This window comes from Vidua macroura, chromosome 2 (genome assembly GCF_024509145.1).
Source record: "Vidua macroura isolate BioBank_ID:100142 chromosome 2, ASM2450914v1, whole genome shotgun sequence".
Classification (NCBI taxonomy): Eukaryota; Metazoa; Chordata; class Aves; order Passeriformes; family Viduidae; genus Vidua; species Vidua macroura.
The window spans coordinates 68,174,704-68,197,503 of NC_071572.1; the positions used below are offsets into that span (position 1 = coordinate 68,174,704).

At 40.0% G+C, this 22,800-nt stretch overlaps 1 protein-coding gene across 4 annotated transcripts in view; it reads left to right on the plus strand.

Moving 5' to 3' along the window:
- GRAMD1C (GRAM domain containing 1C) overlaps positions 1-22,800 on the plus strand; it is a 52,271-nt gene that overhangs the window by 18,591 nt on the left and 10,880 nt on the right. For all 4 annotated transcript variants that reach the window (XM_053971427.1, XM_053971428.1, XM_053971429.1 and 1 more), the window contains 6 exons: positions 2,526-2,629; positions 4,375-4,470; positions 5,608-5,688; positions 12,004-12,122; positions 13,356-13,476; positions 17,287-17,446. In XM_053971427.1, coding sequence (XP_053827402.1) covers positions 2,526-2,629; positions 4,375-4,470; positions 5,608-5,688; positions 12,004-12,122; positions 13,356-13,476; positions 17,287-17,446 — 681 coding nt within the window. The remainder of the gene's footprint in view (positions 1-2,525; positions 2,630-4,374; positions 4,471-5,607; positions 5,689-12,003; positions 12,123-13,355; positions 13,477-17,286; positions 17,447-22,800) is intronic.

Consider the following 22,800-nt stretch of genomic DNA (forward strand, 5'->3'; position numbering starts at 1 on the left):
GTGGATCATCCTGAGCAAAAACTTTCCCCTTGCTCCCTGGAACTAATACCCTTGCCCAAGGCACCTTTATTCATGTGACTCCTGGGACTGAGTGACACATAGGTAGTTGTAATTTAAAAGATTATTTTTCAGATAAATGGGAGAGGAAAGAAGCACATGTCAGAGAATATCAAACTACGATGCATAACTTTTCTCAGCGCTGAAATATTCCTTTTCCAGCTCTGTTTCTCTCCAGTGCAGAATACAAAGAAGGCAAGCGTGTAAACCTACCTCCTTTGCATAGTGATGCACCTTATTCCTTCCTTTATCACATGCCTGTGTTGTATTTATGTAGCAAATACACTATATATTCTCATACAAAACTGGCATTGTGACTGTTTAAAGTTCATCTCTCTTTTTATGCAACTTTATAAGGAAATGAATATCGAGAGCCTTTTTAGTGTATGCTTGCAGTATGCAAGCAACAGCTCTGAAGAAGTTAAATCCCTGTGTCTTTTTCCAGCCTCAGGAGGCAGTTATCCTCTGAAATGCCTTATGCATTTTTAAAATACTTCAGTAGGGATGTAAAACAGAAGGAAATTATATTACTTCAAAGCATTGTTTTGATGTTTCTCCTTATGCTGGATTGATGCAGAAAGCCATGGAGCAAACTCTGAAGCACAGTTTCAAAGAGACTGCATAGGATTTAGAGAAAGATTTAGTAATGGGTTAATCTCAATCTGTTCCATCAGAAGCAAGGCCACTACTTTCATATAATTTTTTTTTTTTACTCCATAAAAAGGAGTGTTTCCTTGAAAGGACTTTTTGCATCCTCCAAGCAAGGAGCTCTTCCTTTGCTTGGTGTAGAGAAACTTGGTACAGGCTTTACAGTGCTCCAAGAAGCAATTGCTTGCTGCTGTTCATTAAAAGAATTGTTACTGCTTCTGTTTTTAAATCAGCTGTTAAAAATAAGCAACTATTCCACTGTAATGAGCACTGCATATAAAGATGATATAAAATACAGTTTTCTTAAAATGAAAGAAATTACTTAGACTGTCTAAATGGGAGCTTAAAGGAGTGCTATCATAATTTGCCTGAAAATGTTGTTTTCAAGCAGCATATTAAGTTATGGGTTCTGAAAATTTAAAAGGAAAAATGCTAATCTTTTCTGTTTGTTTTGATATTCTCTTTTGTGTAGGTAGGTCAGAGTGGGATTGCTCATCAGTTGCCCAATGATGACCTTTATAGGTCTGAATCCCTCTCCTAAAAAACACAGAAGTCAGATGGAAGCTTCTTAGTCATGTTTTCCTTAAGTCCTTAACTTCAAATTCCTGTTGCCTTCCTCTGTCAGCATTTTGGTATCTGACTGTTCTCAAACATGTACTTAGTTCTTTAGATTTAAGCTTCTATAGTTCTACTTGTAGTTACATGTCCAAGGGCTTGTATACATGCCTCATTCTTGTTACAAGAAAATTTATTTCCAGTTGATCATTTGAGGAGGAAAATGCTAGGGAATTCTAAAAATCATAATAAAAGCTTCTGTAAATGCAGATTTAGCTTGAAGTTAGGATGCCGGGGACTCCTGAACTTCTTGATATTTGAACAAGAACTGTATTTATTATGTTCTTGTAGTACACAAGATCAAAATTCTGGCTCAGACAATACTAGATATAAAGCTATTAGATACTTCTAAGGGTAAAATCACTAATATAAATTGAATCAATACGTACATTCTGCATATTTTCTATACATTAGGTAGCCTTCTTTAGGTTGGAGCTCCCAAAAGAGGTCTATCTTAATTATCTAGCAGCAGTACTTCTGAAAATTCTTTTTGTTTGAATCTTCAGGCTCTGAAACTGCAAAAGCTCTGAGACTTTTAAGAAATGCAACTAAATCCTCTGGTCTTGTTCTTAATTAGCAGGTATCTAATAATGGGTAATTACATTGTAGATGAAATCTGTTTCTCAATAGGGGTGTTTCAGTCAGAGACAGAATCATAAAAATTATAGTCAACTTCAGGAAATACTCCCTGTCTCAAGAACTGGATAGCTTCAATCTGCCTGTTAGTGTCTCACTCTGCAGATAGTTTTAGCTAGTGATAGGATCTGTTTAGTAGAAAATTATTATCTTGCTACAACATAAGAACTACTGTTACGTAGGAGTTGACAGTATAATTAATCTGTTGTACTATAAAATGTTTGTGTATTCTGTTGTTTAGATGCTTTGAGGTTTGGCTAATGAATACTTCTCCCATGTACTCCTGGTCTTGCCTGACACCTCTTCTCTGACAACCTAAGATTGTGCATAGAATTTGATAGATAGAATGCTGTTGTTACATGGATGAACCATCCACTCTGGCTTTGGGCTACTCCCAGAACAATGGTCTGGGTGCAAGCCAGTACAAGTCTGCCTTTGTAGACTTTTTAAAAGTGAAAGAAAAGGTTTTTTATTATATTGTAATACACCATCTCATTTTAGTTAACAGGTTTGGGTCAGCTGTGCTGCAGTCAGTGGGTGAGTAACTTGCTGTTGCTCTCTGTACACAGATTACGCCTGTGCGCTCCAGAAGGATATCCTGCTGCAAGGACGCCTGTATCTCTCTGAAAACTGGCTCTGCTTCCACAGCAACATTTTCCGATGGGAGACCACAGTAAGATCTCTTAGCTCACTTGAATCCCACCTTTTCCTTGTCCTATCCTATCAGGATATAGGATTAGAGTCTCTCAGATCTCATCCTATCAATCTCATACTAGTAACTCTGGGCTGTGAAGAAAGAGCCTGCATCCCTAAGTGGAAATTCAAATCCATTATGTAAAATAAGAGTAGCAGTGGAGGCATCTGAATGCTGAAGTAAGCTTGTTCAGTCTGTCATTCAGCATAAGAAGTTTAGGAATTATGCTAAAGCTGTTTTTTTACATTTCCTTACCATGCAAAGTTGTCCTATAAAGGAATGTAGCACATAACCTCCTACTGTAAGTCCTGGGGCATGACATGGTATGTGGTGTTGCCCTGTTAAAGAACTCTGCAGCATTGAACCTTACTTGACTTAGCCTTACATGTAAATATCAGCATCTAAAAATAGCTGAAGGGAATTGATAAGTGACTTCTGCAAGTTCCCATATTGTGGTCTGTGGCTTTTGAACAGTACAAGCAAAGGTAGGTATTTGTGGTATGTTGGCCCTTTATTTCTGTATTTCTGTCAGATTAGGTTAAGGAGTTCAAATTTATTCAAACAGTTGTTGCATATGCTGTAGAACTTGCATGAAGCAGTGAATAAGAAAAGGAAGATAACCTGGCAAACAGAGGATGGACATGTCAGAATGTTCTGTGAACTATGAGACTGCTCATAACTTAAGTCAATATCTCACATTTGAGTGCTCTGAAATACACAGGACAAACAACAAATAGCTTGTGTATTTAAGACCGTGAGGGGTGTAGAAATTTAACTGAAAACCAAGCTTACTTTCATCAGATGGATTTGATGATTGAATATTTCTTATTTTAGATGTGAAATTAATTTAAAAATAAACCCCTTGGAATTATACCCTTGAATTTATAAACTGTTCAAAGACTGATTGGGTTTTTTTTTAATCCAAAACGGCATACGTCTGGTAACCTGTTTCTGCCTGTCTAGCAGGGTGATATCTTCAGCAATACCTTTAGGCAATCTGAGCTCATCAGCTACAGTGGTAGAGCCAAGTTTGGGACCTCATTAGTAGGCTATGTTGTTGCAAAGAGAGAGGGAGTAAGTAGAGAACTTCCTGCTCACACAAGAAAAAACAAGTTAGAGCTGTATGTTCCTCCTTTCTCTAAGCTGAATGGCAACACAGCCTTATATTCAAGAGAAGAGGGGGTAGGCTGGAAGGAAATGGCTTTTTGCAGCCAGTCAGACGACCATGTTCTTTTAAACAGAAACATTTCAACTACTAATATACCAGTCAAACATGCCTAGGCAGGAAGAATTTCTTGCAGTGACTAGACTGCAAATAAAATTTTGAAAATGGACTATATTGTGAACTTCTGTGACACAGTCTGTTATCTGATCTCTCTCATCTATGTCATGCTTTATGTATAGCATTCTGATTGGGATTGACTTTCACCTCTGTGATTTGTGTTTGGTTGGGATTGTGGCTGGAAGAGTGGAAGAAAAGCAGAAAGAACCACTTCCCTAGTACTAATGTGAAAGAAGAGGACATGACTCTTAAGTCACCTCAGCTTCTACTTTGAAATGCTTGCTGTTAAAGCAGCAAGTGGAGACAGTAATTGCCTTTGTGATCTCATCTGGCATTGCATCCCAGGGTCTGGGGTTAGAGTTCTTCTTGCATGTTCTGTAACTTCTAACTTTTTAGTCATAAGTTATTTTTAATATGTCTTATTAAATGTGTTTCTGCTTAGATTTCTATTGCTTTGAAGGATATCACTTTCATGACAAAGGAGAAGACTGCTCGTCTCATTCCAAATGCCATACAAATAGCAACAAAAGGAGAGAAGGTGAAAATCTGTTTTTAAATACATTCTTGATAAATTATAGAGTCCTGAACGCAGCACTTATTGTAGTCTATATTTGCATAAGTAACTTCCCTGTCACATGTTTAAATGTCATTGGGATTAGAAGGCAGACTTAGGCTTGGTCCCTGTGCATGTTTGCTTGATAATTCAATTCCAGTTTGACTGCAGAATCCCTTAGTGGTGTTGATACAGTAACCAGAGAGTAAGAGTTTGTCTCACCTATTCAAAGGAAAGCTAATTCAAAGCATGAATTCAGTATGTGCATTCTTCATACTAGACAATATCAAAGTCACTGGATTTCAAGTACTCCTTGAAAACAAAAGGACTGGGATGTCATGGGTTTCAGGTAATAGAGGAATTTACCCCAGAACATGTGCTGGGAAATGAAGTTTTTTGAGTGTGTATTTGAAAAACTGAATGCAGAGTCTTATGTGCAATATACTTTGTGATTAGTTCTTCTATAAATGCCTTGACAAAAATAATTTTTGTCAAAGAACAGAGCTTTCCACAGTGAACCTGGAGCTGTTCTTTGTGAAGCAACTGTGATTCATCATATTTGGCTGTTCCCTCTCAATTCATCCAGTATTAACTTTCATTGACAAGGAAGATAGACCTCTTTGCTAAAAAAAAAAACGCAGCTTTCCAATGGGAAAGATTTTAATACTTGAAATGATGCACATAATTTGATCTCCTGTTTTAATTATTTTAATTTCACCTAATCTTGTGTGAAAATGTTAGTAAAAGGCTTATGTGGCAGAAGAATGGAAATAGCTGTGGCCTGTAAGAAACACGCATACGTGTTTCTGATTTGTTTAACCTCCTATGGGAAAAATTTAAGTGTGTTTAAATTGAGGAGGAGCTCTTCCTTTATGCCAAGGGTAGTCACAAAGTCAGAGCAACAAGTGTCTTCATATACTGTGTGGAAAATAATTGGGGAAAATAATCACTGAAGGTAATGCAAACTGTGGAACCTGAGGAATACCACCCCAGGTTTGTTGAGTGTGAAATGAGGCAAGCTGTTACTGATGATCTTGGGATATTCAAGATACAAGGAAGCATTCTGGGATTCCTGAGAATAGCTACATGTGAGCTTATGTTTTACCTTCATTTTTTCTGCAGTTTTTCTTCACGTCATTCAGTGCAAGAGACAGAAGCTACCTCAGTATCTTCCGTTTGTGGCAGAATGTGTTGCTGGATAAGGTAAGCTTGTCTGCAACAGCATCTGTGGTTAAGCAGCCAAATAAACGTTTTCTAACATAGACATATGTGCCTCTGGAGAATAAGAGACTAGAAGATAGCTTTTGCTTTCTGACTGAGAATTTTAATCTGATGCTCTGCTTAGGTTCCCTGTACTTTAGATCACAGACGAAATTCTCATCTTTTCCTTCTCAGACTGCCACCTACAACTCTGCTGTTGAAGAAGCATTTTATCTTTGCACATAGGTTGCATGCTTCTCTTCACTATGAGCTCAAGCATATGTTACTAAATTCATATGCATTTGCTTCACATTTTCTATGCCTAATTTGTGATCAAGAAGGCAAGAGCTTTTCTCAGTGAAAGCTCCCAAGGAAAAAGGCTGAAACTCCTCCTCAGATAAATTAGCTGAACCTTTGCCAGCCAACTCATTACAACTCTGCTGACCTTGAATAAATGCAATAAATGCATGCTGTATGATATGGAAGTGTATTTTGGCAACTTCAGCTAGTTAGCTTGATTTATATTGCAATTTGTGGATACTTAAGCTGATCTTTCTAAAAATAGACTGATACATTTGCAGAACATCACTGTAAGAAAGACAATTTTTGTAAACCAATTCTTTCCTGTTTGTGTCTCTCATTGTTTAAATATTTCAATTCAGTTGCAATTGCACACTGAAATATCCATATATAACACTGCAATGATTCCCAAAGGTTTAAAGCTGTTGTACTACTTACACATAGTAGCTACACTTTTTTCTTTTTGTTGGATGAATTTTAGGGCAGAGTAGAGGCACTTCTAATTTAAAAAAAATGCTGAAAATAAAGGGAAGTGCTATTTAACGCAAAACCAATGTTTCTTGCAAATCTCTTGTCCCTCAAATCAAATACTATTTAATTGTAACTTCATAACCATCTTGTCTTGAATCCAGCCACAATGCACTTTGTCTGTCACCTTTTGACTGGAACGTGCAACTGGAAGTAACCTTGCTTTCTTTCATTGTGCCAAGTTTGTCAGAAATGGCACTTGTTATTCAGTTGATTAGTTTGTGGTGCTGGAGGGTCAGTGTATGGACATTAAGGTATACAAACCTATCCTAGTGCTGGAACAGAAGTAACAAGCTTTGTACTGTCCAATATTAGTTTCTTGTGTGTTTCTTCTCTGTGGCACTGAAATGAGTGTCACATTAGGATCAATTTTTCACTTTAGTACAGTGGCTAAAGGGTAGATAAGAAAGCAGGAGGCATGGACTGCATGCAAGATGAGATGAATTAAGCCAGCAGGTTTTAGGAACCAGTGCATTAGAGTAGCTTGGGAACTATCTTTATTATTTCTATCAAATCTTGCTGTTAGCTTGCTTTCATCCTCACTGCAGTATGTTAAAAGATAAATCTGTTTATGAGAATTTCTGCTTGGGGTTCTCAGTTGTAAAATGGAGCACAGTCATGAGGTGTATGTAGGGCTTTTTAATGTAGTATATCTGGAACTATTATTGAAACAGGATTTCTGTTAGGTTGAGCTCCTACTTCTGAAACGTAGTAATGATGTCTGATTCTCTGCTAGAATGTGTTTGAGTCACTTGTCAGCCTTCTTTAGGATATTCTTTACTAGATAAAGCTGTAGAGGGGCACAGTGGAGTTGAAAGTAGAAACTGAAGTTGCTGGAGCTGGATCCACTGAACTACTAGAATGGCAGCTGTCTACTGAACTAATACTAAAAGAGAGCTCTTGGTGTTTTCAATAAGTTTTGCTGTTTTCTGCCCACCACTCCAATGTCAGGAACAGCATACATTTGGAAAATGTCTCATACACCTATATGTACACCCTGCCATGGTATGCAGTCCCTGAGTATGTGCAGTTTGGTGTTCCTGGCTTCAGTGATCAAAGGGATGCCATCAGAATTTGTAAGGCTTTTGACAAAAACCAAATCTCACTCTGGAACCCGTTCCAAAAGGAGCTGGTTTTAATGTTTCCCTGGAAATAGCTAAATGCTTTAAAGCCTGTGAATAGCTTGTTTGTATTCTGGAGCACATCTGCTAGACCTGGAGATGACATCCAACTCTTAAATTATGGAATAAAGTTGTCATCAGAAGTATAACTCTGACTATAGGTGTCACAGTGCTGGTTTGCACCACCTGATGGTGAATAATCCCCAATTTTCAGGATTTGGATCCAGGGGACTGGAATTATATTTGCTTCAAATCATGTCAGTGCAGAGGTAATTTTCAGTCCCTGGCCTCTTCAGCACTTCTGGGCATAGATTTTGTGCTATGAAGTCTCACCTCTGAGGAGTGACCCGTCTGCTTTACCTGATACACCTTAGGCTTTCATCAGCTGCAGAACTTGTCAGTGGGGTCAGCCTCATAACCTTTCCCAGATCTCCATCTGGTGGCCGTTCTGCCTTGTACCTCCCAAGTATTGCATGTCCTAGGTGGTTGAGCAAGTAGTCCTTTGATAAGTCTTCCTTTCTGTTAGAAGTGACTTGCACTGTGCAAGAAGACCAGTTGCATGCTATTCTGTGCCCAAACTTACTTCATCCATCAAGATGCTTTCCCCCAACTTTGCACCACTGCTCTGACAGGACTCCTAGTCCCCTTTAGCTCAGTTACAATTTTGTAGTTCATGACGTCTTCAGACCTGCTCAGAATACACTATAATGTGTTTGGTGCCCTTCAACTTTAATTCCTCTACAAATCAGTGGGTACTTTCCTCTTAACAAGAGTCTTTCTTAGGCTTTTTATTCTTTAAATGTCCATGCAAATATATTTTTCTTTGAAGGAAAATTCCACTTTTTTTTTTTTACATCCCTATTGCAAAATGTGTACAGAGTGAGTCTAGTAGGCTTTTGCCTTGCCATTGTGTTTTAAATGATCCAGCATCATGGAAAATAGGAATCATTAATGCAGGTCTGGAAGAGACATGACACCGGTCTTGATAAAACAGATAGCTGCTTCCACATCCACTGCAGCTTTCAATAATACTTCAGTTTCTAAAATCAGTCAAAAATCCTGTTTTGCAGTGGGCTTTCCAGATTGGCACAAGAAATTTATTCATAGCTGTTATTGACAATAATAGCAGTGCCATTCACAGTTTTGCTTTATTTTCCTAAACCTTATGGGTGTCAAATATCCCTCAAGTTTAAGGGAGAAGGAACAAATTAAAATGTAATTAGGCAGGTCATTCAAATCCCAAACAAACACAGCGCTCCTTATTTCTCATGGAACAAGATCTTAACTTAATCGGTCTCAATTCCCATGAGTCCTCTGCCTTAGAGTTGGATTTATTTTCCTATTGTTCTTCTTATGCTTTGCTGGGTAGAGATTTGCACCTGTCTCTTGAGATATTGTAGCAGGTAAGTCTAGAGGTGTGAGAAGGGACCAGAATTTCTGATCAGCTGGGCTTCTTGTGGCAAATATCTCCCAGGACAGCAGTTCTGCCTTCCCCAGCAGTTTCTCAGGAAAGGTTGTGAAAAGAGAGATGCTTATTTGCACCTTTGTGTACAAGAAGATGAATTTAAGAGATGAAAGAAGATTTGGTTTGATTCTGCATTTCATGTTTAGGCAATTAGAGGGAGAGTTTGCTGTTTCCCTCCCCTGTTCTGCAAACAGTCAGAGTTCTGTATCAGAGTTGCCTGGCAGGAGTGTGGTGTATGGTGAGTGCTGTATTTTTAGTCAACTTGTATGGCAGGTCTTGTTCTTATTTCTGCATTTGTCCATAGAGGCTAAAAATCATCAGCTTGGCTTCTGTTGGTGGTACTCTGTAGTATTGTTTGTGCCATGACACGGCTTTGTCTGGCATGAAGCAAAGTATTGATGATTTGTGCTCTGCTTGAAAAGACAAAAGTGTATCCCAGCTGCTTCTTGTAGCCTTTGTTTTTGACTTAGGAAAAAGCCAGTGTAGACCATCACCTTGAATGGGCAAAGTAATTCATGTTTGGATTTTGCCTTTCAAGCTTCAGAGCTTCTCTCAGCCGTCCTCTCAGAAGCAGAAGTCTGACCCAGAAAATGTATGCCTTTCTTTGTTTTCAGAACTGACTCTTTCTGATACAATAAAGCAAGTCTCGTTTGATCTTGGCTTGTGACCATTAAGAACTTATTATATCTAGCTGAGCTAGGAATAATTGAGCAGAGTGCAAGAATCCTGTTTTAGAAGCAGAAGTTGGTAACATTGCTTTTACAAAACAAAAGGAAACCGCTTTATAGATTCCTTTATAGAAGCTGAAAAGCTTCTCTGCTTTCCTTGAACTATTGAGCTGACTGTAAAAGGGCAAACTGATTTGCCCATAGACAGAACATACCAGTGAATTTAATTAGCAACATTAGATCTGTGCCATTATGACTGGGAATCAAGTGCATTCACAGTATTGGGCAACAGAAATGAAAATGGCTTTATTTGTGTCCTTTGATTCCTTAGCTGGAAGGTGTGCTAGCTAAAGATTCACCTCAGTCATATTTTGAAACCATGTAATGCCCACCCCTATTTTTGGCCATTTAATAAGAACAGCTGTAGGTAGTTGTTTGTGGTTATGAGTTTATTGCTTCAGAAGACAGAATGTGTGGGGAAAATAAGGTCAGCTGTAAGTGGATGCATGTGTTTCAGCACTGCATTGCTGTGTAGAACAAACTCCCATGCAGAGGGCGGCTGGCATTAGCTGCTATGACCCTTGCTTTATAGCTGTGTGTTTTGTGTTTTAATGTTTACTTTGCCCTCGCTAGGATTAAATACCTTGAAACTGATCTCTGCCAATTGGGTGCTTGTTGCCAGCTGTTTTCTGAAAAGCCCGAAACCGTGTTGTGCTGGAAAATACTCGAGGGAAAAACCCTTCCTCGTTTCCCGAGGAGGGTTGTTTGTCCCGGCCCTCGGGGCAGCGGCTCCGATGCGATGCAGCGCGGAGATCCCGCAGCGGGGGCGAGGAGGCAGCGGGACCACCGTGGGCCCTGGCCCGGAGGCGGCGACGGCCGAGATTGGCTCTGTCCCGCCCAGGGCCGGCGGCGGCAGACGAGGAAGGCGCTGCCCCGGCCCCGGCGATGACGGGGGGGCGGCCCCGGCCGGGCCCCGGCGCCGCCGCCCAGCAGGAAGTGGGAGCGCGGCGGCGGCGGCTCCCGGCGGGAGCGGGGCTGTCCCGGGAGCGGCGCTGCCCCACGGGACGCGCCAGGTGGGTCGCGGAGCGGGACGGGGCGCGGGGACCGCCGGCAGCCCGGGGAGCGCCGGGGCGGCTGCGGGCGCGCATTTACATCCTGAGCGCGGGTCAGCTCCTCCGTGCCTGTCTAAAATTGCGGTACTGTAACTAACACTCTTCAGGTGAAGCAAGCGGGTGGAGAGGATCATTTAAAGGCCCTTTAAATAATGCATGGGTAGTTAATGTCATCATTTCATGCAAATAGTAAGCACTACTTGTGTTACTGCCTCATTAGCACAGTCCTGTTCCCTTGATCAATATTGGTGGTGGCCGAGGCACATTTTCCAGTGTGGTGTCTTCTGTTTTAAGATCACTAGTATTTTATTTTATTTTTTTTTTTTTTTTTTTTTTTTTTTTTTTTGCCCCCCTCCCCAGCCCTTTACAGCCGAGGTGGACTTTGAAACTCATTGCTTACTTTGCAGATAGGAGTGTGCCATACTACTTTCACCTCCAAGCTTTCCTGACGGTTTTAAATGAACTTAAATATGTCTTGGTAGGTGTGGGAATTTGTGGAACAGGATAGAGATATTGTAGAGAAGGAGAAGACTTAGCTAGTCATGAGTCAAGGTAATCCTGAAGAAAAGCAACTATTTTTTCCTAAAGAGGATGCTGGTGGTACAAAGAGAGGACCTCCTGTCCCACCTTGGCAAAGTGGACAGTTGGCTGACCTAGACACCAGTGTAGTGACTGAAATGCTAGCGTGCCGCAATTTGTAAAGTACTCTGAGCATCCTCAGGAAACATGTGGGTATCTGTTAAGCAGTTTGTTCAGAATCAAAGAGATAAATACTTACCTTGTGCCATAGCAAGTGAAATTCAAGACGGAGGTACCTTGAAGGTATCTGTGAAAATATTGGTGACATGTGAAGAAGCAAGTAGTGGCTACAAGTGTTGCTTTCTTAAATGGTGACTTTTCTTATGCCTGGTGTTATTGGTTGAACAGCAATGGGAGTGTGGAGTAGGCAGGAGTACAGTTGCCCAAAATGCTGAAACCCAATCTTGGAACGTGATACCTGAATGCTTTCGGTCCTTGTCAGAATTGAGGTTAAAGGCTGTGGTGTAATTCAAACTTGTTGCTGTTTTTCCTCCAGTGCCTTATTGTTCCATACCGTGGTTCTTGACTAGCTTGCTTTGTTTCAGAGGCTGACCAAGCAGGAATTCTGGCAGCTGGTGCACCAGAGCTATGGCTCTGAGCTGGGCCTGAACAGTGAGGAGATGGAGAGCTTCCACTCGTCATCTGAGGACAATGGGCAGTCTCGGTAAGGAGTGGCTGTACAGCCTATTGGAACACCTGGGGAGAAGCAGTGTCCTCTTTCTTAGAAACTCAGTTTCTAAAGAGCTGCTGTAGCCTTACCAGAATGGTTGAGCCTGTAGTGAAAGGATGCAAAGGTCTGAACTGCATAGACTGAGTGTGCATAAAAACTTAGCTGTGTGAATTTTTTAAAATAGTAGCAATGCAGCTGAGGCCCCTTAGGAGAGAGGAAGACCTTGTTCTCCCTGGATCTGCTTGGGGACCAGCATAGGGTAGCTTAAATAGCAGCCTTTTCACATTATGATGCCTAGTCAGCACCTGTATGTCCTTGAACAGTTTGGAAGGTTTGAATAGAATGGAGCTATATTATTGTTCAGACACTTTTTTCTTCCCCTCCTCTGTGGAGACTGAAATATTGTTTTGCCTTTTTCTCCTGATATCTGAGGTCTTAGCTTATTTTTGTATTGTCCTCAGCTTGAATTAAGAAACAGGAATAATAATATGAAAAGCTGGAATAATTGTAATAATAATGATGTGTTTTTTTGAAAGAGTTGCCTTGATTTTTTTGAAAACGATTGTAAACTGATCTATGACCTGCCAGTGTCAATCTAATAACAGCACTTTACATATCTCTATGTAAATAAGCATGACTTTACAAAACTGAACAATGTTATTTGTCTCTTCAGTCCTGTGTTATCAGAGTATGTTTGTGAGAAAAATATCGAGTTCATTACAGGCTTCAAAAGATGTTCTATTAAATATTTTCTGGTTTTTTTTTTTTTTTGTTGTTTGATTGGTTTGGGTTTTGTTTTGGGTTTGCTTGTTTTTTGTTTTGTTTTGTTTTTTTGTGGTTTTTTTTTGTTGTTGTTGTTATACTTTGGGTTTTTTCTGTTAGAAAGTCACAACTTTGCAACTTTGGAATAAACGATGCAGGCAAAAATTTTCTAACACTTTCTTTATGCTTTTTCTTTCCAAATTAGTTATAAGCTGTATGTTTCCTCATTTCCCACAGCACTCTCTTGGTTTTATTAACCTTATGATCAGAAGCTGAATGTTCTGAGAGGTGCCTGAAATGAGGAAGGTGGCTTGATATTAATGAGCTGTATGTGGGAAGAATGACTCGGTAGTTTTTAATGTTATCTGAACAGCCATGTTTTCAATGCAAAAATCACGCAAGATGCTTTCTTGGGTTTCTCAGTGCTTATACCTTCAAAGATCTCTTCCTTTTTGGTTTGCACAGATCCAGCATTTGTGATGATTCTGGAGAAAGGGATGAAAAACTACCCAAAATGATTGGTTTAGTTCATGAGCCCACGCTTCAAACAGAAGGAGAGTCACTCAACAGACACGTGTTGCCAGGAGTAAGTGCTGACACAGCCTTTCTTGCTGTTTGTAGTTGATAAGCACATGGGCTTAACGTGTATTCTGTAAGCATAGGATGAATGGAGATTGTAACTTCCAAAGTCTTTGAGAAGTCAAGAATATTTCTTAATTTTGAAAGTGAGCGAAATTCTGTGTAAGAGAATATTGTTGGTATGAGCTTCAGAAGTGCTCAGTCACTAATTAGCTGCACAGCCTGGCTGAAATGCTGAGGCTTATGCCCTGGTCTGTTTTTTGTTTTTCCTTTAAAAACAAAATTTCTTGTTTTTTCTTATCCAGTTCCCATTGTGACCATATTTGTGTTTTATCCAAATGCTTTTTGAAAGTAATGCGTTTTTCACTTCCAGTGCTTTGTTGCTTATGCTATTTGTCATTTAAAAATATATCTCCTCTTATATTACTATCTCTCCTATACATAAGGCTTTTTAGGGGTAGTTACATTTTGTCATCCTTGCCTTCAATGGTCAGTTAGTCTGCTGTTGTGAATATATTAAACCTTTTTTTAATTCTTCAGAAGGAAGGGGAATGCCCCCACACTTGCTATAAAAAGGATTAATTTTACCTTGATGCCTTGGGTTAGTACAGCTGAACAACCATGAATGCCTCACTCGTGTTCACTCATGTTCTATGAATTTGTGAATGTGTTTGCCTGGTGTGAACAGCAAGTGCAATAGTGGTGATATCTGAAATTGGACACAGTTACTGGGGCTCCTGTGTGCAGCTGTAGTCCTAAGAAGTTGCAGATATTTTCTCTTGGTTATTAGATATCCCAAAGGTCTTGGAAAAGAAAATAAACCGCTAATGCATTTTTTATAAGCTTCACTAGGGCTGGGTACTTACTCCAAATTTTGCTTTGGAGAATATGGGGAATGAAGAAAGGAGACTATTTTAATAGTTTTTACTACCCTACTACCCTGTGAATCTTCTGACTTTTGTCACTTGCTAAAGCTGATCTGGAGGTTAAGTAGGATTTAAATAGTTTTGCCAAAATCCAAGTTAATGGCTAGAGACTCATATCCAGCAAAGAATATTGGTGTTTCTCAGATGTTAAAAACATAGTTGCTTGTGTGATAGGTATTCCTCATGGAAACCCTAGCAGTATAAAACAAGATTTTTGGAGAGTTGTAAGGGAGGCCTGAGAGGACTGGGGATGCTGCTGGAATTTGGTCTGTTTGGGATAACTAAAAATCTACACAGGTAGCCTTAGTTTGCACTTGTAAGTCGTATTTGCGCAAGAACAAGCCATTTAAAAATAATTGCTGTGCCTGGAAAAGAAGCCACACCCCGAGATGTCTCTTGAAGGTGCTAAATCTAATTTGGCATTTTGGTAAGGAGGAATGCCTGGGGATTTGTTCTGTAAAAATGCCAGGATTCTGCCTTGAATAAACTGCCTCTGAAAAGTCTTTTAATTATAGTGTAAAAGTGCGGTCTTGATAAATGTGTAACTAAACTGTTTACTGTTTCAGGATAACTAAAATGCACAGTGATTTTGTTTAGCTGTATGTGTCACTTGGCATTACTCAAGAATATCCACAGGCTCAGGATTGCAGCATATTTTGTAGAACCACAAAGGCAGTAGGAGGAGGCAGTAGTGCTTAGAATGTCTTTATCAGAAGTCATCACAGTGATGGCACAAAGCACACGTAACCACCTTCCCAAGACTGGAGGGCAACAGGCTTAAACTCCCCTTTACTGCTCTGATAGACAAAGTAAGGCCCAAAGCTCTCATAAGAGGAAGATCGAAATAGTGAAGGGGTTGGGTCTAGTATTTGACTTGAAAAAAATATTGTCAATGGCTGTCTGTAGTTGATTGAGGCAACTCTGTGTAGCTCATCTGCCCTCTCAGTACATGTGAATGTGGGAGCCACCTTGTTGCCTGTTTTTGCAGCCAACATCTTCCCTCCTCCCCTTGTAGGGAGGCACTACAGCCCCAGATCTTGCTGTTCACAGGCTGAAAACCAAAAAACCCTTGGCACAGAGCTTAGCACTACTGGACTAGCTCAGGAGATAAATGCACAATAGGGAATAAATTATACATCTTTAATTCCAGCTGACAGATCTTACAAATCTTTACTCTTTAGTTTGAAAAAAACGCAGACTAATCCAAATCCCCATTAAATCTGTGTTAAACTTGATCAGTTATTACAAAAGCCCCAGCTTGAATCTCTTCTTCCATGACAACATGAAAAGCTTTTTTTTTCTAGGAACTGTTGCTTTTGCCTTCTGACTTGAGCCTGGCTTTCCTGCTCTGCTCATGGCATAGTGAGCTGCTCTTATGCTGCTGGTGGAAACCCTGCTTCACTAGATCCTGATTGCTGTCAAAATGCTATGAGAGTTCCTTGGGTTTGTGCTAGATCAGTGTGTCAATTTTTGGGCTGTTCTGTCACAACTAACTCCTTTTGGACTTCCATTTGTATTGGTATTTTGATATTTAATGTTAGTTCTGTCCTAGATCCTGTTATGTGACTGAGTATAACTTATATGACAGCTTCTCTCAATAGGAGCATTTGTTAACTGATCTGTTTTTCTGATTCAGTCTTCCTTTATAATTTTTTGACCCTGAAGGAGTACTTTTGTCTGTTTATACTGCAGTCAGATTTATGCCTGTCTCTGTTTTCCAGCCACCCACCACCTAATAGCCCTTAGTCGCACAAGAAAAGTAACAGGTTTTTATTTTTTAAAAAACCCAAGAAGTACAGGAAGTACATGATGACTGTTCAAGGAGTGGATGCTTTTGCTTTCTTGAGTCAATGCTGAATACTCTTTAGGGATGATGGTTTTGCAGATGAATCAGAACAACTTCGTTGAGGAGGCCTGATCATATTTACTATGGTCCTCGCACTGCTCTTCTAGGGCCGTGCTGCTCTTGATCCCAGATGTTCCGCTGGAGGCAGTGGGGCCTTGAGGAGAGGTTTAGAATGAAAACTGATTCAAAGCTGGTAGCCAAACTTTTTGGGTGACATTTTTAGATACACTAACTTTGTCCATGCAGTTTCCCTGGAGTTTTACTTCTTTAGGCGTGCAAAGGCATACATGCTTAGCTGACAGTTCTTGTTTAAGGTTAAGAGCTGCATCATTGATTCAGTGACTGATGTTCAGAGGGACTTTCTTCCTGCTTATATATTGGAGATGGCAAATGATACTCCATTGCTTTATTTGTGGGAAAAATAATATTTTATAAGTAGGATGGCTCTAGACAGTATTTTAAAACTTCTTTTTTCAAAGGGTGCTGGCACAGTACAAAATAAGAACTTTCCAAATATGTAATTGGGGTAATCTAATCTTGCTGAAAGAGAGAGGCACCCTGCCTGTTTCATTGCACTTCCCCTCTGGGTTGTTGGACCCTTGCTAAACTGTTAGGAAAAAACTAACCTGATGAATGTAAAGTAAATCTGTGTAAGGCTAATGAATTTATAAATGCTAATGTCGAATCAGGGAAGGGACCCAAACTGTGCAGAGGGATGCAAGGGGACTGTCCCATTTAAGGGAGCTCTTGGTACCAACAGTACATACAAGTAAGTCTGTTTCCTGTTACCAGAGTTTAGTAAAATATTTAAATAAAGGGAAGAGAGGTTTGCTAGGGTAGAGGAACAAGGGGGAAGTGCTTGACTGTGCTTGACTAGGGTGCTTGTGCTAGGGTAGAGGAACAAGGGGGAAGTGCTTGACTGTGTGGTAATTGAGCAGATAGAACTTGTGGCTAACTTTGTATGGCTGTCTTCTTTTAGAGTAACTTTCTTTTTTTTTTTTTTAATGGTCTCTGCTGATATTTTTTCTGCTCTTGGTTGTTTCAGGTGGAGGAGTCCTCAAGTGAGAAGCAAATAAAGAGTCCTCTTCCATCTTCAGAAAGAAAACCTGCTAAGCTAGTTAGGAGCAGGTCTCTAGAAAAGTCCTTGGACCTTAATGAGAATGAAAATCTTCCAGAGAAGAGCAGTGCTTCAGATAGTGAAGAAGGTAAATCTCATAACAGTTGGGATCTGTAAGACAACATGACTTTGGTGTTCCATCTCACTTGTGGAGAAAGTTAGAGAACTTTCTGATCTTACAAAACTTGTTTGCTTATTTGCTTCACAGAATTGCAGCAAAAGCATTTTTTAAATCTTCGTTTCTGTGGCGGAAAAAGAAAGTTGTTGGGTGTTTAGAATGAAAACAAAGAAATTGTGGTTTTCTTTCTCCCTTTTGGTGGGTAGAGAGTTGCCAACACGTTAAACTAAAAGTTTATTGACAATGGGGTGGTGCTAATTTCAAAGATATTTCTTTCCTTTGTTTGTATTTCTTGGAAACTGAGGGGAAACATTTCAGGCTGTACTTAAGTTTCTGAAAGATTCCCCCAACCCCCCTTCTTTACACTTACACTTTCTTAAGGCTTATGGGCTTCATTGTTATTGGTGGAGTAAGCTGAGGAACTTACTGAAAGCCCAGGGTTTCAGGAGAGTATTGTGCATATTCTGAATCTGCTCTGAAGATGAAAAACCTGAATGGATATCTTGCAGCAACTTTCATTCTCTGTGTTAATGGTATCTTAAATGGATCCTAATATACCAGCCTCATATCTCACATCTCATTACCCAATACCCGATAGAAGAAACTCAGGTACGTGGATGAGAGACTTGTGCCAAGGTCTGTCAGTGCGTGTCCTATGGTCCCACAGTAGTCCCTGACAAATTCTCACTTGTCTATGGTGAGATTTTACTTAGCCTGGGGAAGTTTTCTGTGCCAAAGGGCTGTAGTTGTTCAGACTGATCACTGAACTTTGGTGGATATTCTGTAATATCTGAATCTTGGGCTCTGTAAATGCCTTTAAAGTGAAGTGTGCACAACCTGTATTGGTTCCAAGGTTGTATGGTGGGGAGAAAATAAAAGACAGAAAACCCCAACAGTAGTGCTCAGTAGCAGCTGTATATTTCTTTCATGTGCAAATCATCACTTGTTGGCAGGAATAGAACAGTTTAGTTAATTGAAGGCAGTTCTTAATCTCGCTGAGAAATTTTGTGTCTTGTAGTTTCAGAGTTGACAACTGAAGTTGTTTGCAGGTGTCATTGGGGGGGGATTGTTGAGATGTGCAGGGAAGCTTTCAGAGTTATGGATTGAATTGGCTGCCTTCAAGTTGTGATTTTTGCCTGGGGATATGCTTATATTAAATTAACTTGGCTGTTGCTCCCCCATACTGTTTCTGTGTTGGCTTGAGTTCAGATTCAACTCAATGCATGTCAGGCATTATCATTTTTGTGAATATACCTACTTAAACAGGCCGTACTCCTACACACTTAACAAGCTTCACAAATTAATTTACTCTTTCGCAGGTGTATCTGTTAGACCAGCAGAAAGTTCTTGCCTTTGGATGTTTCTGATATTTTGCAGCTTTCCTATCTTCCTATTACTATATCTTTTCTGTCTCTGGATTTTGTTTTTTATGGAGAAGGTCTTTGGTGAAACTGATTAAAAAGTAGTCCTGTTGTCTTTCCTGCTGCTAGTTGCCTAAACAATAGCAGTAAATATTCCCTGTCATGCCTGCATTAGTGCTGTTGAATAAATAGAGCATATTAAACTGGAGATATCTCTAATAAAAAGACAACTGACTTTATGCTGCCTTTCTTATTTCTCTTCCCTCCCCAAGACTAGTCTTTTTTTATTCAGAGCAGGATTTTCTAGACTCACAACATTAATCTTTTCTCTCAGAATCTTTATGCTTAGATTTTTTTCTTCTGTTTCTCTGTCTGTTTTCTGTTGCAGTTGCCCCACACTCTTACAAGGTGAATTCCTTCATGCAAATGAAACTAGCTTTCCTACATGGCAAAGGTTTACCCATGCGAATAATTTCTCTTGTGTCCTCTGGCTCACACTCAGGCTGCCCATGGAGGTGTCCTGGCAAATAAGGTGAGGGGCAAGCTCAAGACTGTTGTTCTTCACAACATTAATTCCCTTGTCCTAAGCACCTTGGGGATGGGGGGGTCTGCATCCCAGTGTGCACCACTGGCCTATTGACCTGCATCTTGGTGTTTTTGTCCAGTTTCATAAATCAGAGTATAAATCCTGAGCCATGACAAACTTTTAGCTAAGCTAATCATTAATATCTGTGGCCTTAATTCTGAATTTTGGAAAACAGATTTTAGTTCAAGCATAGAATACATGTTTCCAACACAGGGCCAAGAGATCTTTATAATTTCCTCAAGGCTCTTTAGTATATAGTTTGTTTGTTTGTTTTCAATGACCATGTTCAGCAACATGAAATACTTCAAAGAAAGAAGGGGGAAGCAGGATATAGGGAAAACAATATCTTCTGCTAGAAGGCTCTACTGTATACTGGGAGATCACACATTTCTGTTCTCCTTGTGTAACATGACAGACTTACTGTGTTGATGCTGTATGTACTAATAAACACCTTAAATGTATGCTCTGCAGGAGAGCATAGCTGCCTGCACCATGATGCTGCAAGATGGGCACAGCAGAGGCTTGACTGCTTGCAGATAGTGGTATATAGGACATACAGTGTTTAAAATACAGGACAGTTGAAATTAGGTTCAGCCCTGTGTTAGTTGTCCCCCTCTTACCCCCCAGTACAACATTTTGGATATATATTCTATGTAAGGAAAAGTAGCCCTCTTATCTTATTGGCATGTTAATCAAAATACTAAAGGATATATTTTGTTGAAAAAAAATTATTTACTTGGGTGTTTGGAGGATATATGTTTAAGTCACCTGAAGGCAAAAAGTGGTGGGGATTTCTTATCTTGTGAACTGGAAAAAGCTAGCATTGTGACAATACTTAGTAGCTCTCCAAGATAATTCTGTACTTAAAGTATAGGAGAGTTCTCTGAAAATGGTTAATACTGCTGATACAGTCTTTAAATAGATGATGTCTAGAATATGTTCACTTCTAGGAATTGGTTTTATTCACTTGATTTCAGGTGTATTTGGTTAAAAGCTTCTACCTACATATCTTCCATGCAGCCTGTAATTTTTCCCCATCTTGAGCGATATAGAAATGTTCAACAGGGCCAAGATTTGCATACATACTTTTTAAAACTCCTGATCCACACCCATCTCTGTGGAGTGGAAAAATCAGCCTTCTTACTAATTTGTTTGATAGCCTCTGCTCTTATCAGTTCAGCTTTTTTAATTTGCTTATGGTATGTGTTTGGCTTTTTGCTGTTGGTTGTTGAGGGGAATTTTAATAACAATTTTCTTACTGCCCCTTCCACCCCCCCACCTTTTTTGTCTTTTTTTTTGCACTGCAGATGTCTTTAAGCCTCTACCATCTTTGCTGCATAATGGTATTATATTCAAACATTATTTCACAGCTTGCCTTGCAGTGATGAAAATGACCTTAGGAAGTGCAAGGCAGTAGTGGGGGAGGGAATAGACCTGCTGTCACTAGGCTGAGCCAGAACACGCTGGGTAATGTGTTTACTTCTGTGTTTTTGGGTCCCTCGGGATCCTTACCTAAAGTCAGAATAATCTCATGTTCTTTTAGCAGACAGCTCCAATTCAGCTATAAATGTAGTCGGGTTGAGAAAGTTAGTGTTGATAATTGTATGCTGCTGAGGGGTTAGAACAGCACTGAAAGTGAAGGAGTTAAACTGATATCTCTGTATTTGCACAAAACATTTTGTTAATAAAGAGCATTTGAAGCCAGTCTTGGGTAAAATGCTTCATGTTGCCCTGCTGTTGTGAAAAACAAAGGCAGATACAGGTTTACCTGTGTAAAATGAAACACTAGACAAACATGCATCTTCACTTGTAGCAGAGATAAAGTGGTTAAAGCTGCTTGTTGTGTCTGAATTGCAAGTGTATAAAGTGTGTGCTTATTGCTATGCTACTGTTTGTGGTCACTGCTTCATCTAGGATTTCTACAGATAAATTTTGAGAAGCCCCGATGGAAGTGACTTGAAGCTTGTCAAGCTCTTGGTGTATCCTGCTACTTGCAGGTTTATACCTACATGCACCTTCCAGACCCATTGTCCAAAGAGTTTACAGTTTTTCTGGAGAGCAGCTGTTTGAATCCTAGCATCTAAAGTAGCTGATGGGCCCAATATGTAAACCCAGGTTTAGCCTGGATTTTCTGATTACTGCTGTATGTGCTAACAACAAAAAAACCCTTTGTTTCTTCCAAGAGCTGAGAAGGACTGTAAGCAGAAAACGTATGTCTCAATAGATACTCGTGCACTGGCACTTCATTGACTATTCCTTATTAGAGACATGACCATATAGAGCTAGTGTAGGTAAATAAATTAATGGGACGTTTTGTATAGACCTGTGGGTGCTATTTCTTCAGACTCACTAGAAAGAGGACAGACTCAGAGTAACAGAGCTTAGTAGCAAGATCTGCACCTTAAAGTAATAAAGCATGGGCTTTGTCCATATCAGAAATTGCCCGGCTTACCAAATTACCTTGTATCAGCAGAGAAATAGTAGCTATCCTCAGGCATTTCAGGTGAACGTGAAGTTGAGTTGTTTAGCTCAGACTCACTGGGGCAGAGGTAACTTGTGTTATCTTGTGTTTGCCAAGACATATACAAATAGCTGACAAAGCTGATCTGATGCTTATCTGGTGGCTTGATCATGTGTCTGGATGTCTTTTTTTTTTTTTTTTTTAAAGTAGTAGCAGATTCCTTGGGCATGTCAATGTCCAGCTGAGTAACACTCAACCACAGTAACTAGGTTTGAATTGCCTGGTAGCTGATGCTGTGCTAGCTGATGCACACTAGGCAGGGGAGATGTCAGCATCAGTATCTGAAATTTCCTGTCTCTTAGCAAAAGAGAGGATGTGGGGAGTGCACTCTGAGAGGAGAGATCTGTAATGTTGCGGTCGTGTTAAATTAGGTCAAACTTACAGTTCACTTGGCCTGCCTTTTGTTAGAGTTAGATTCAGTTAGGAGAGAAAATACAGTGAGCATAAGCTGAAAACTCAGGCTGAATTTCTGGCTTCCTTCAGAATGTTTCAGCACAGCAGAATTCATATTCTATGTGTAATGACTGTGTATTGACTGGTTAAATAGGCCTCTTGAAATGTGTGTTTGCTTTCTGTCCCATCTCATAATTGTGTGGGATTACAGTTGCATAAGCAGAACACGGCATGGAGAGGAAGTCAATCTCTTGTGCAAGCACAAAAATACTCACACTTCACTTTTGGGGTCCTACTCTGAAGCCTGATGAGATCAAGGAGAGCTTTTTTGGAGGCAGATGTTCTAACAGGCTTCTAGCAGGCTAGGAGCTGTACTAGAGAGGGAGTCTGCTTAGTCAGGACTGGGTTTCCTTGGGGACTGCTGTGGTTGTTCAGTTGGTGCATTTGCCTTATCAATACTGAC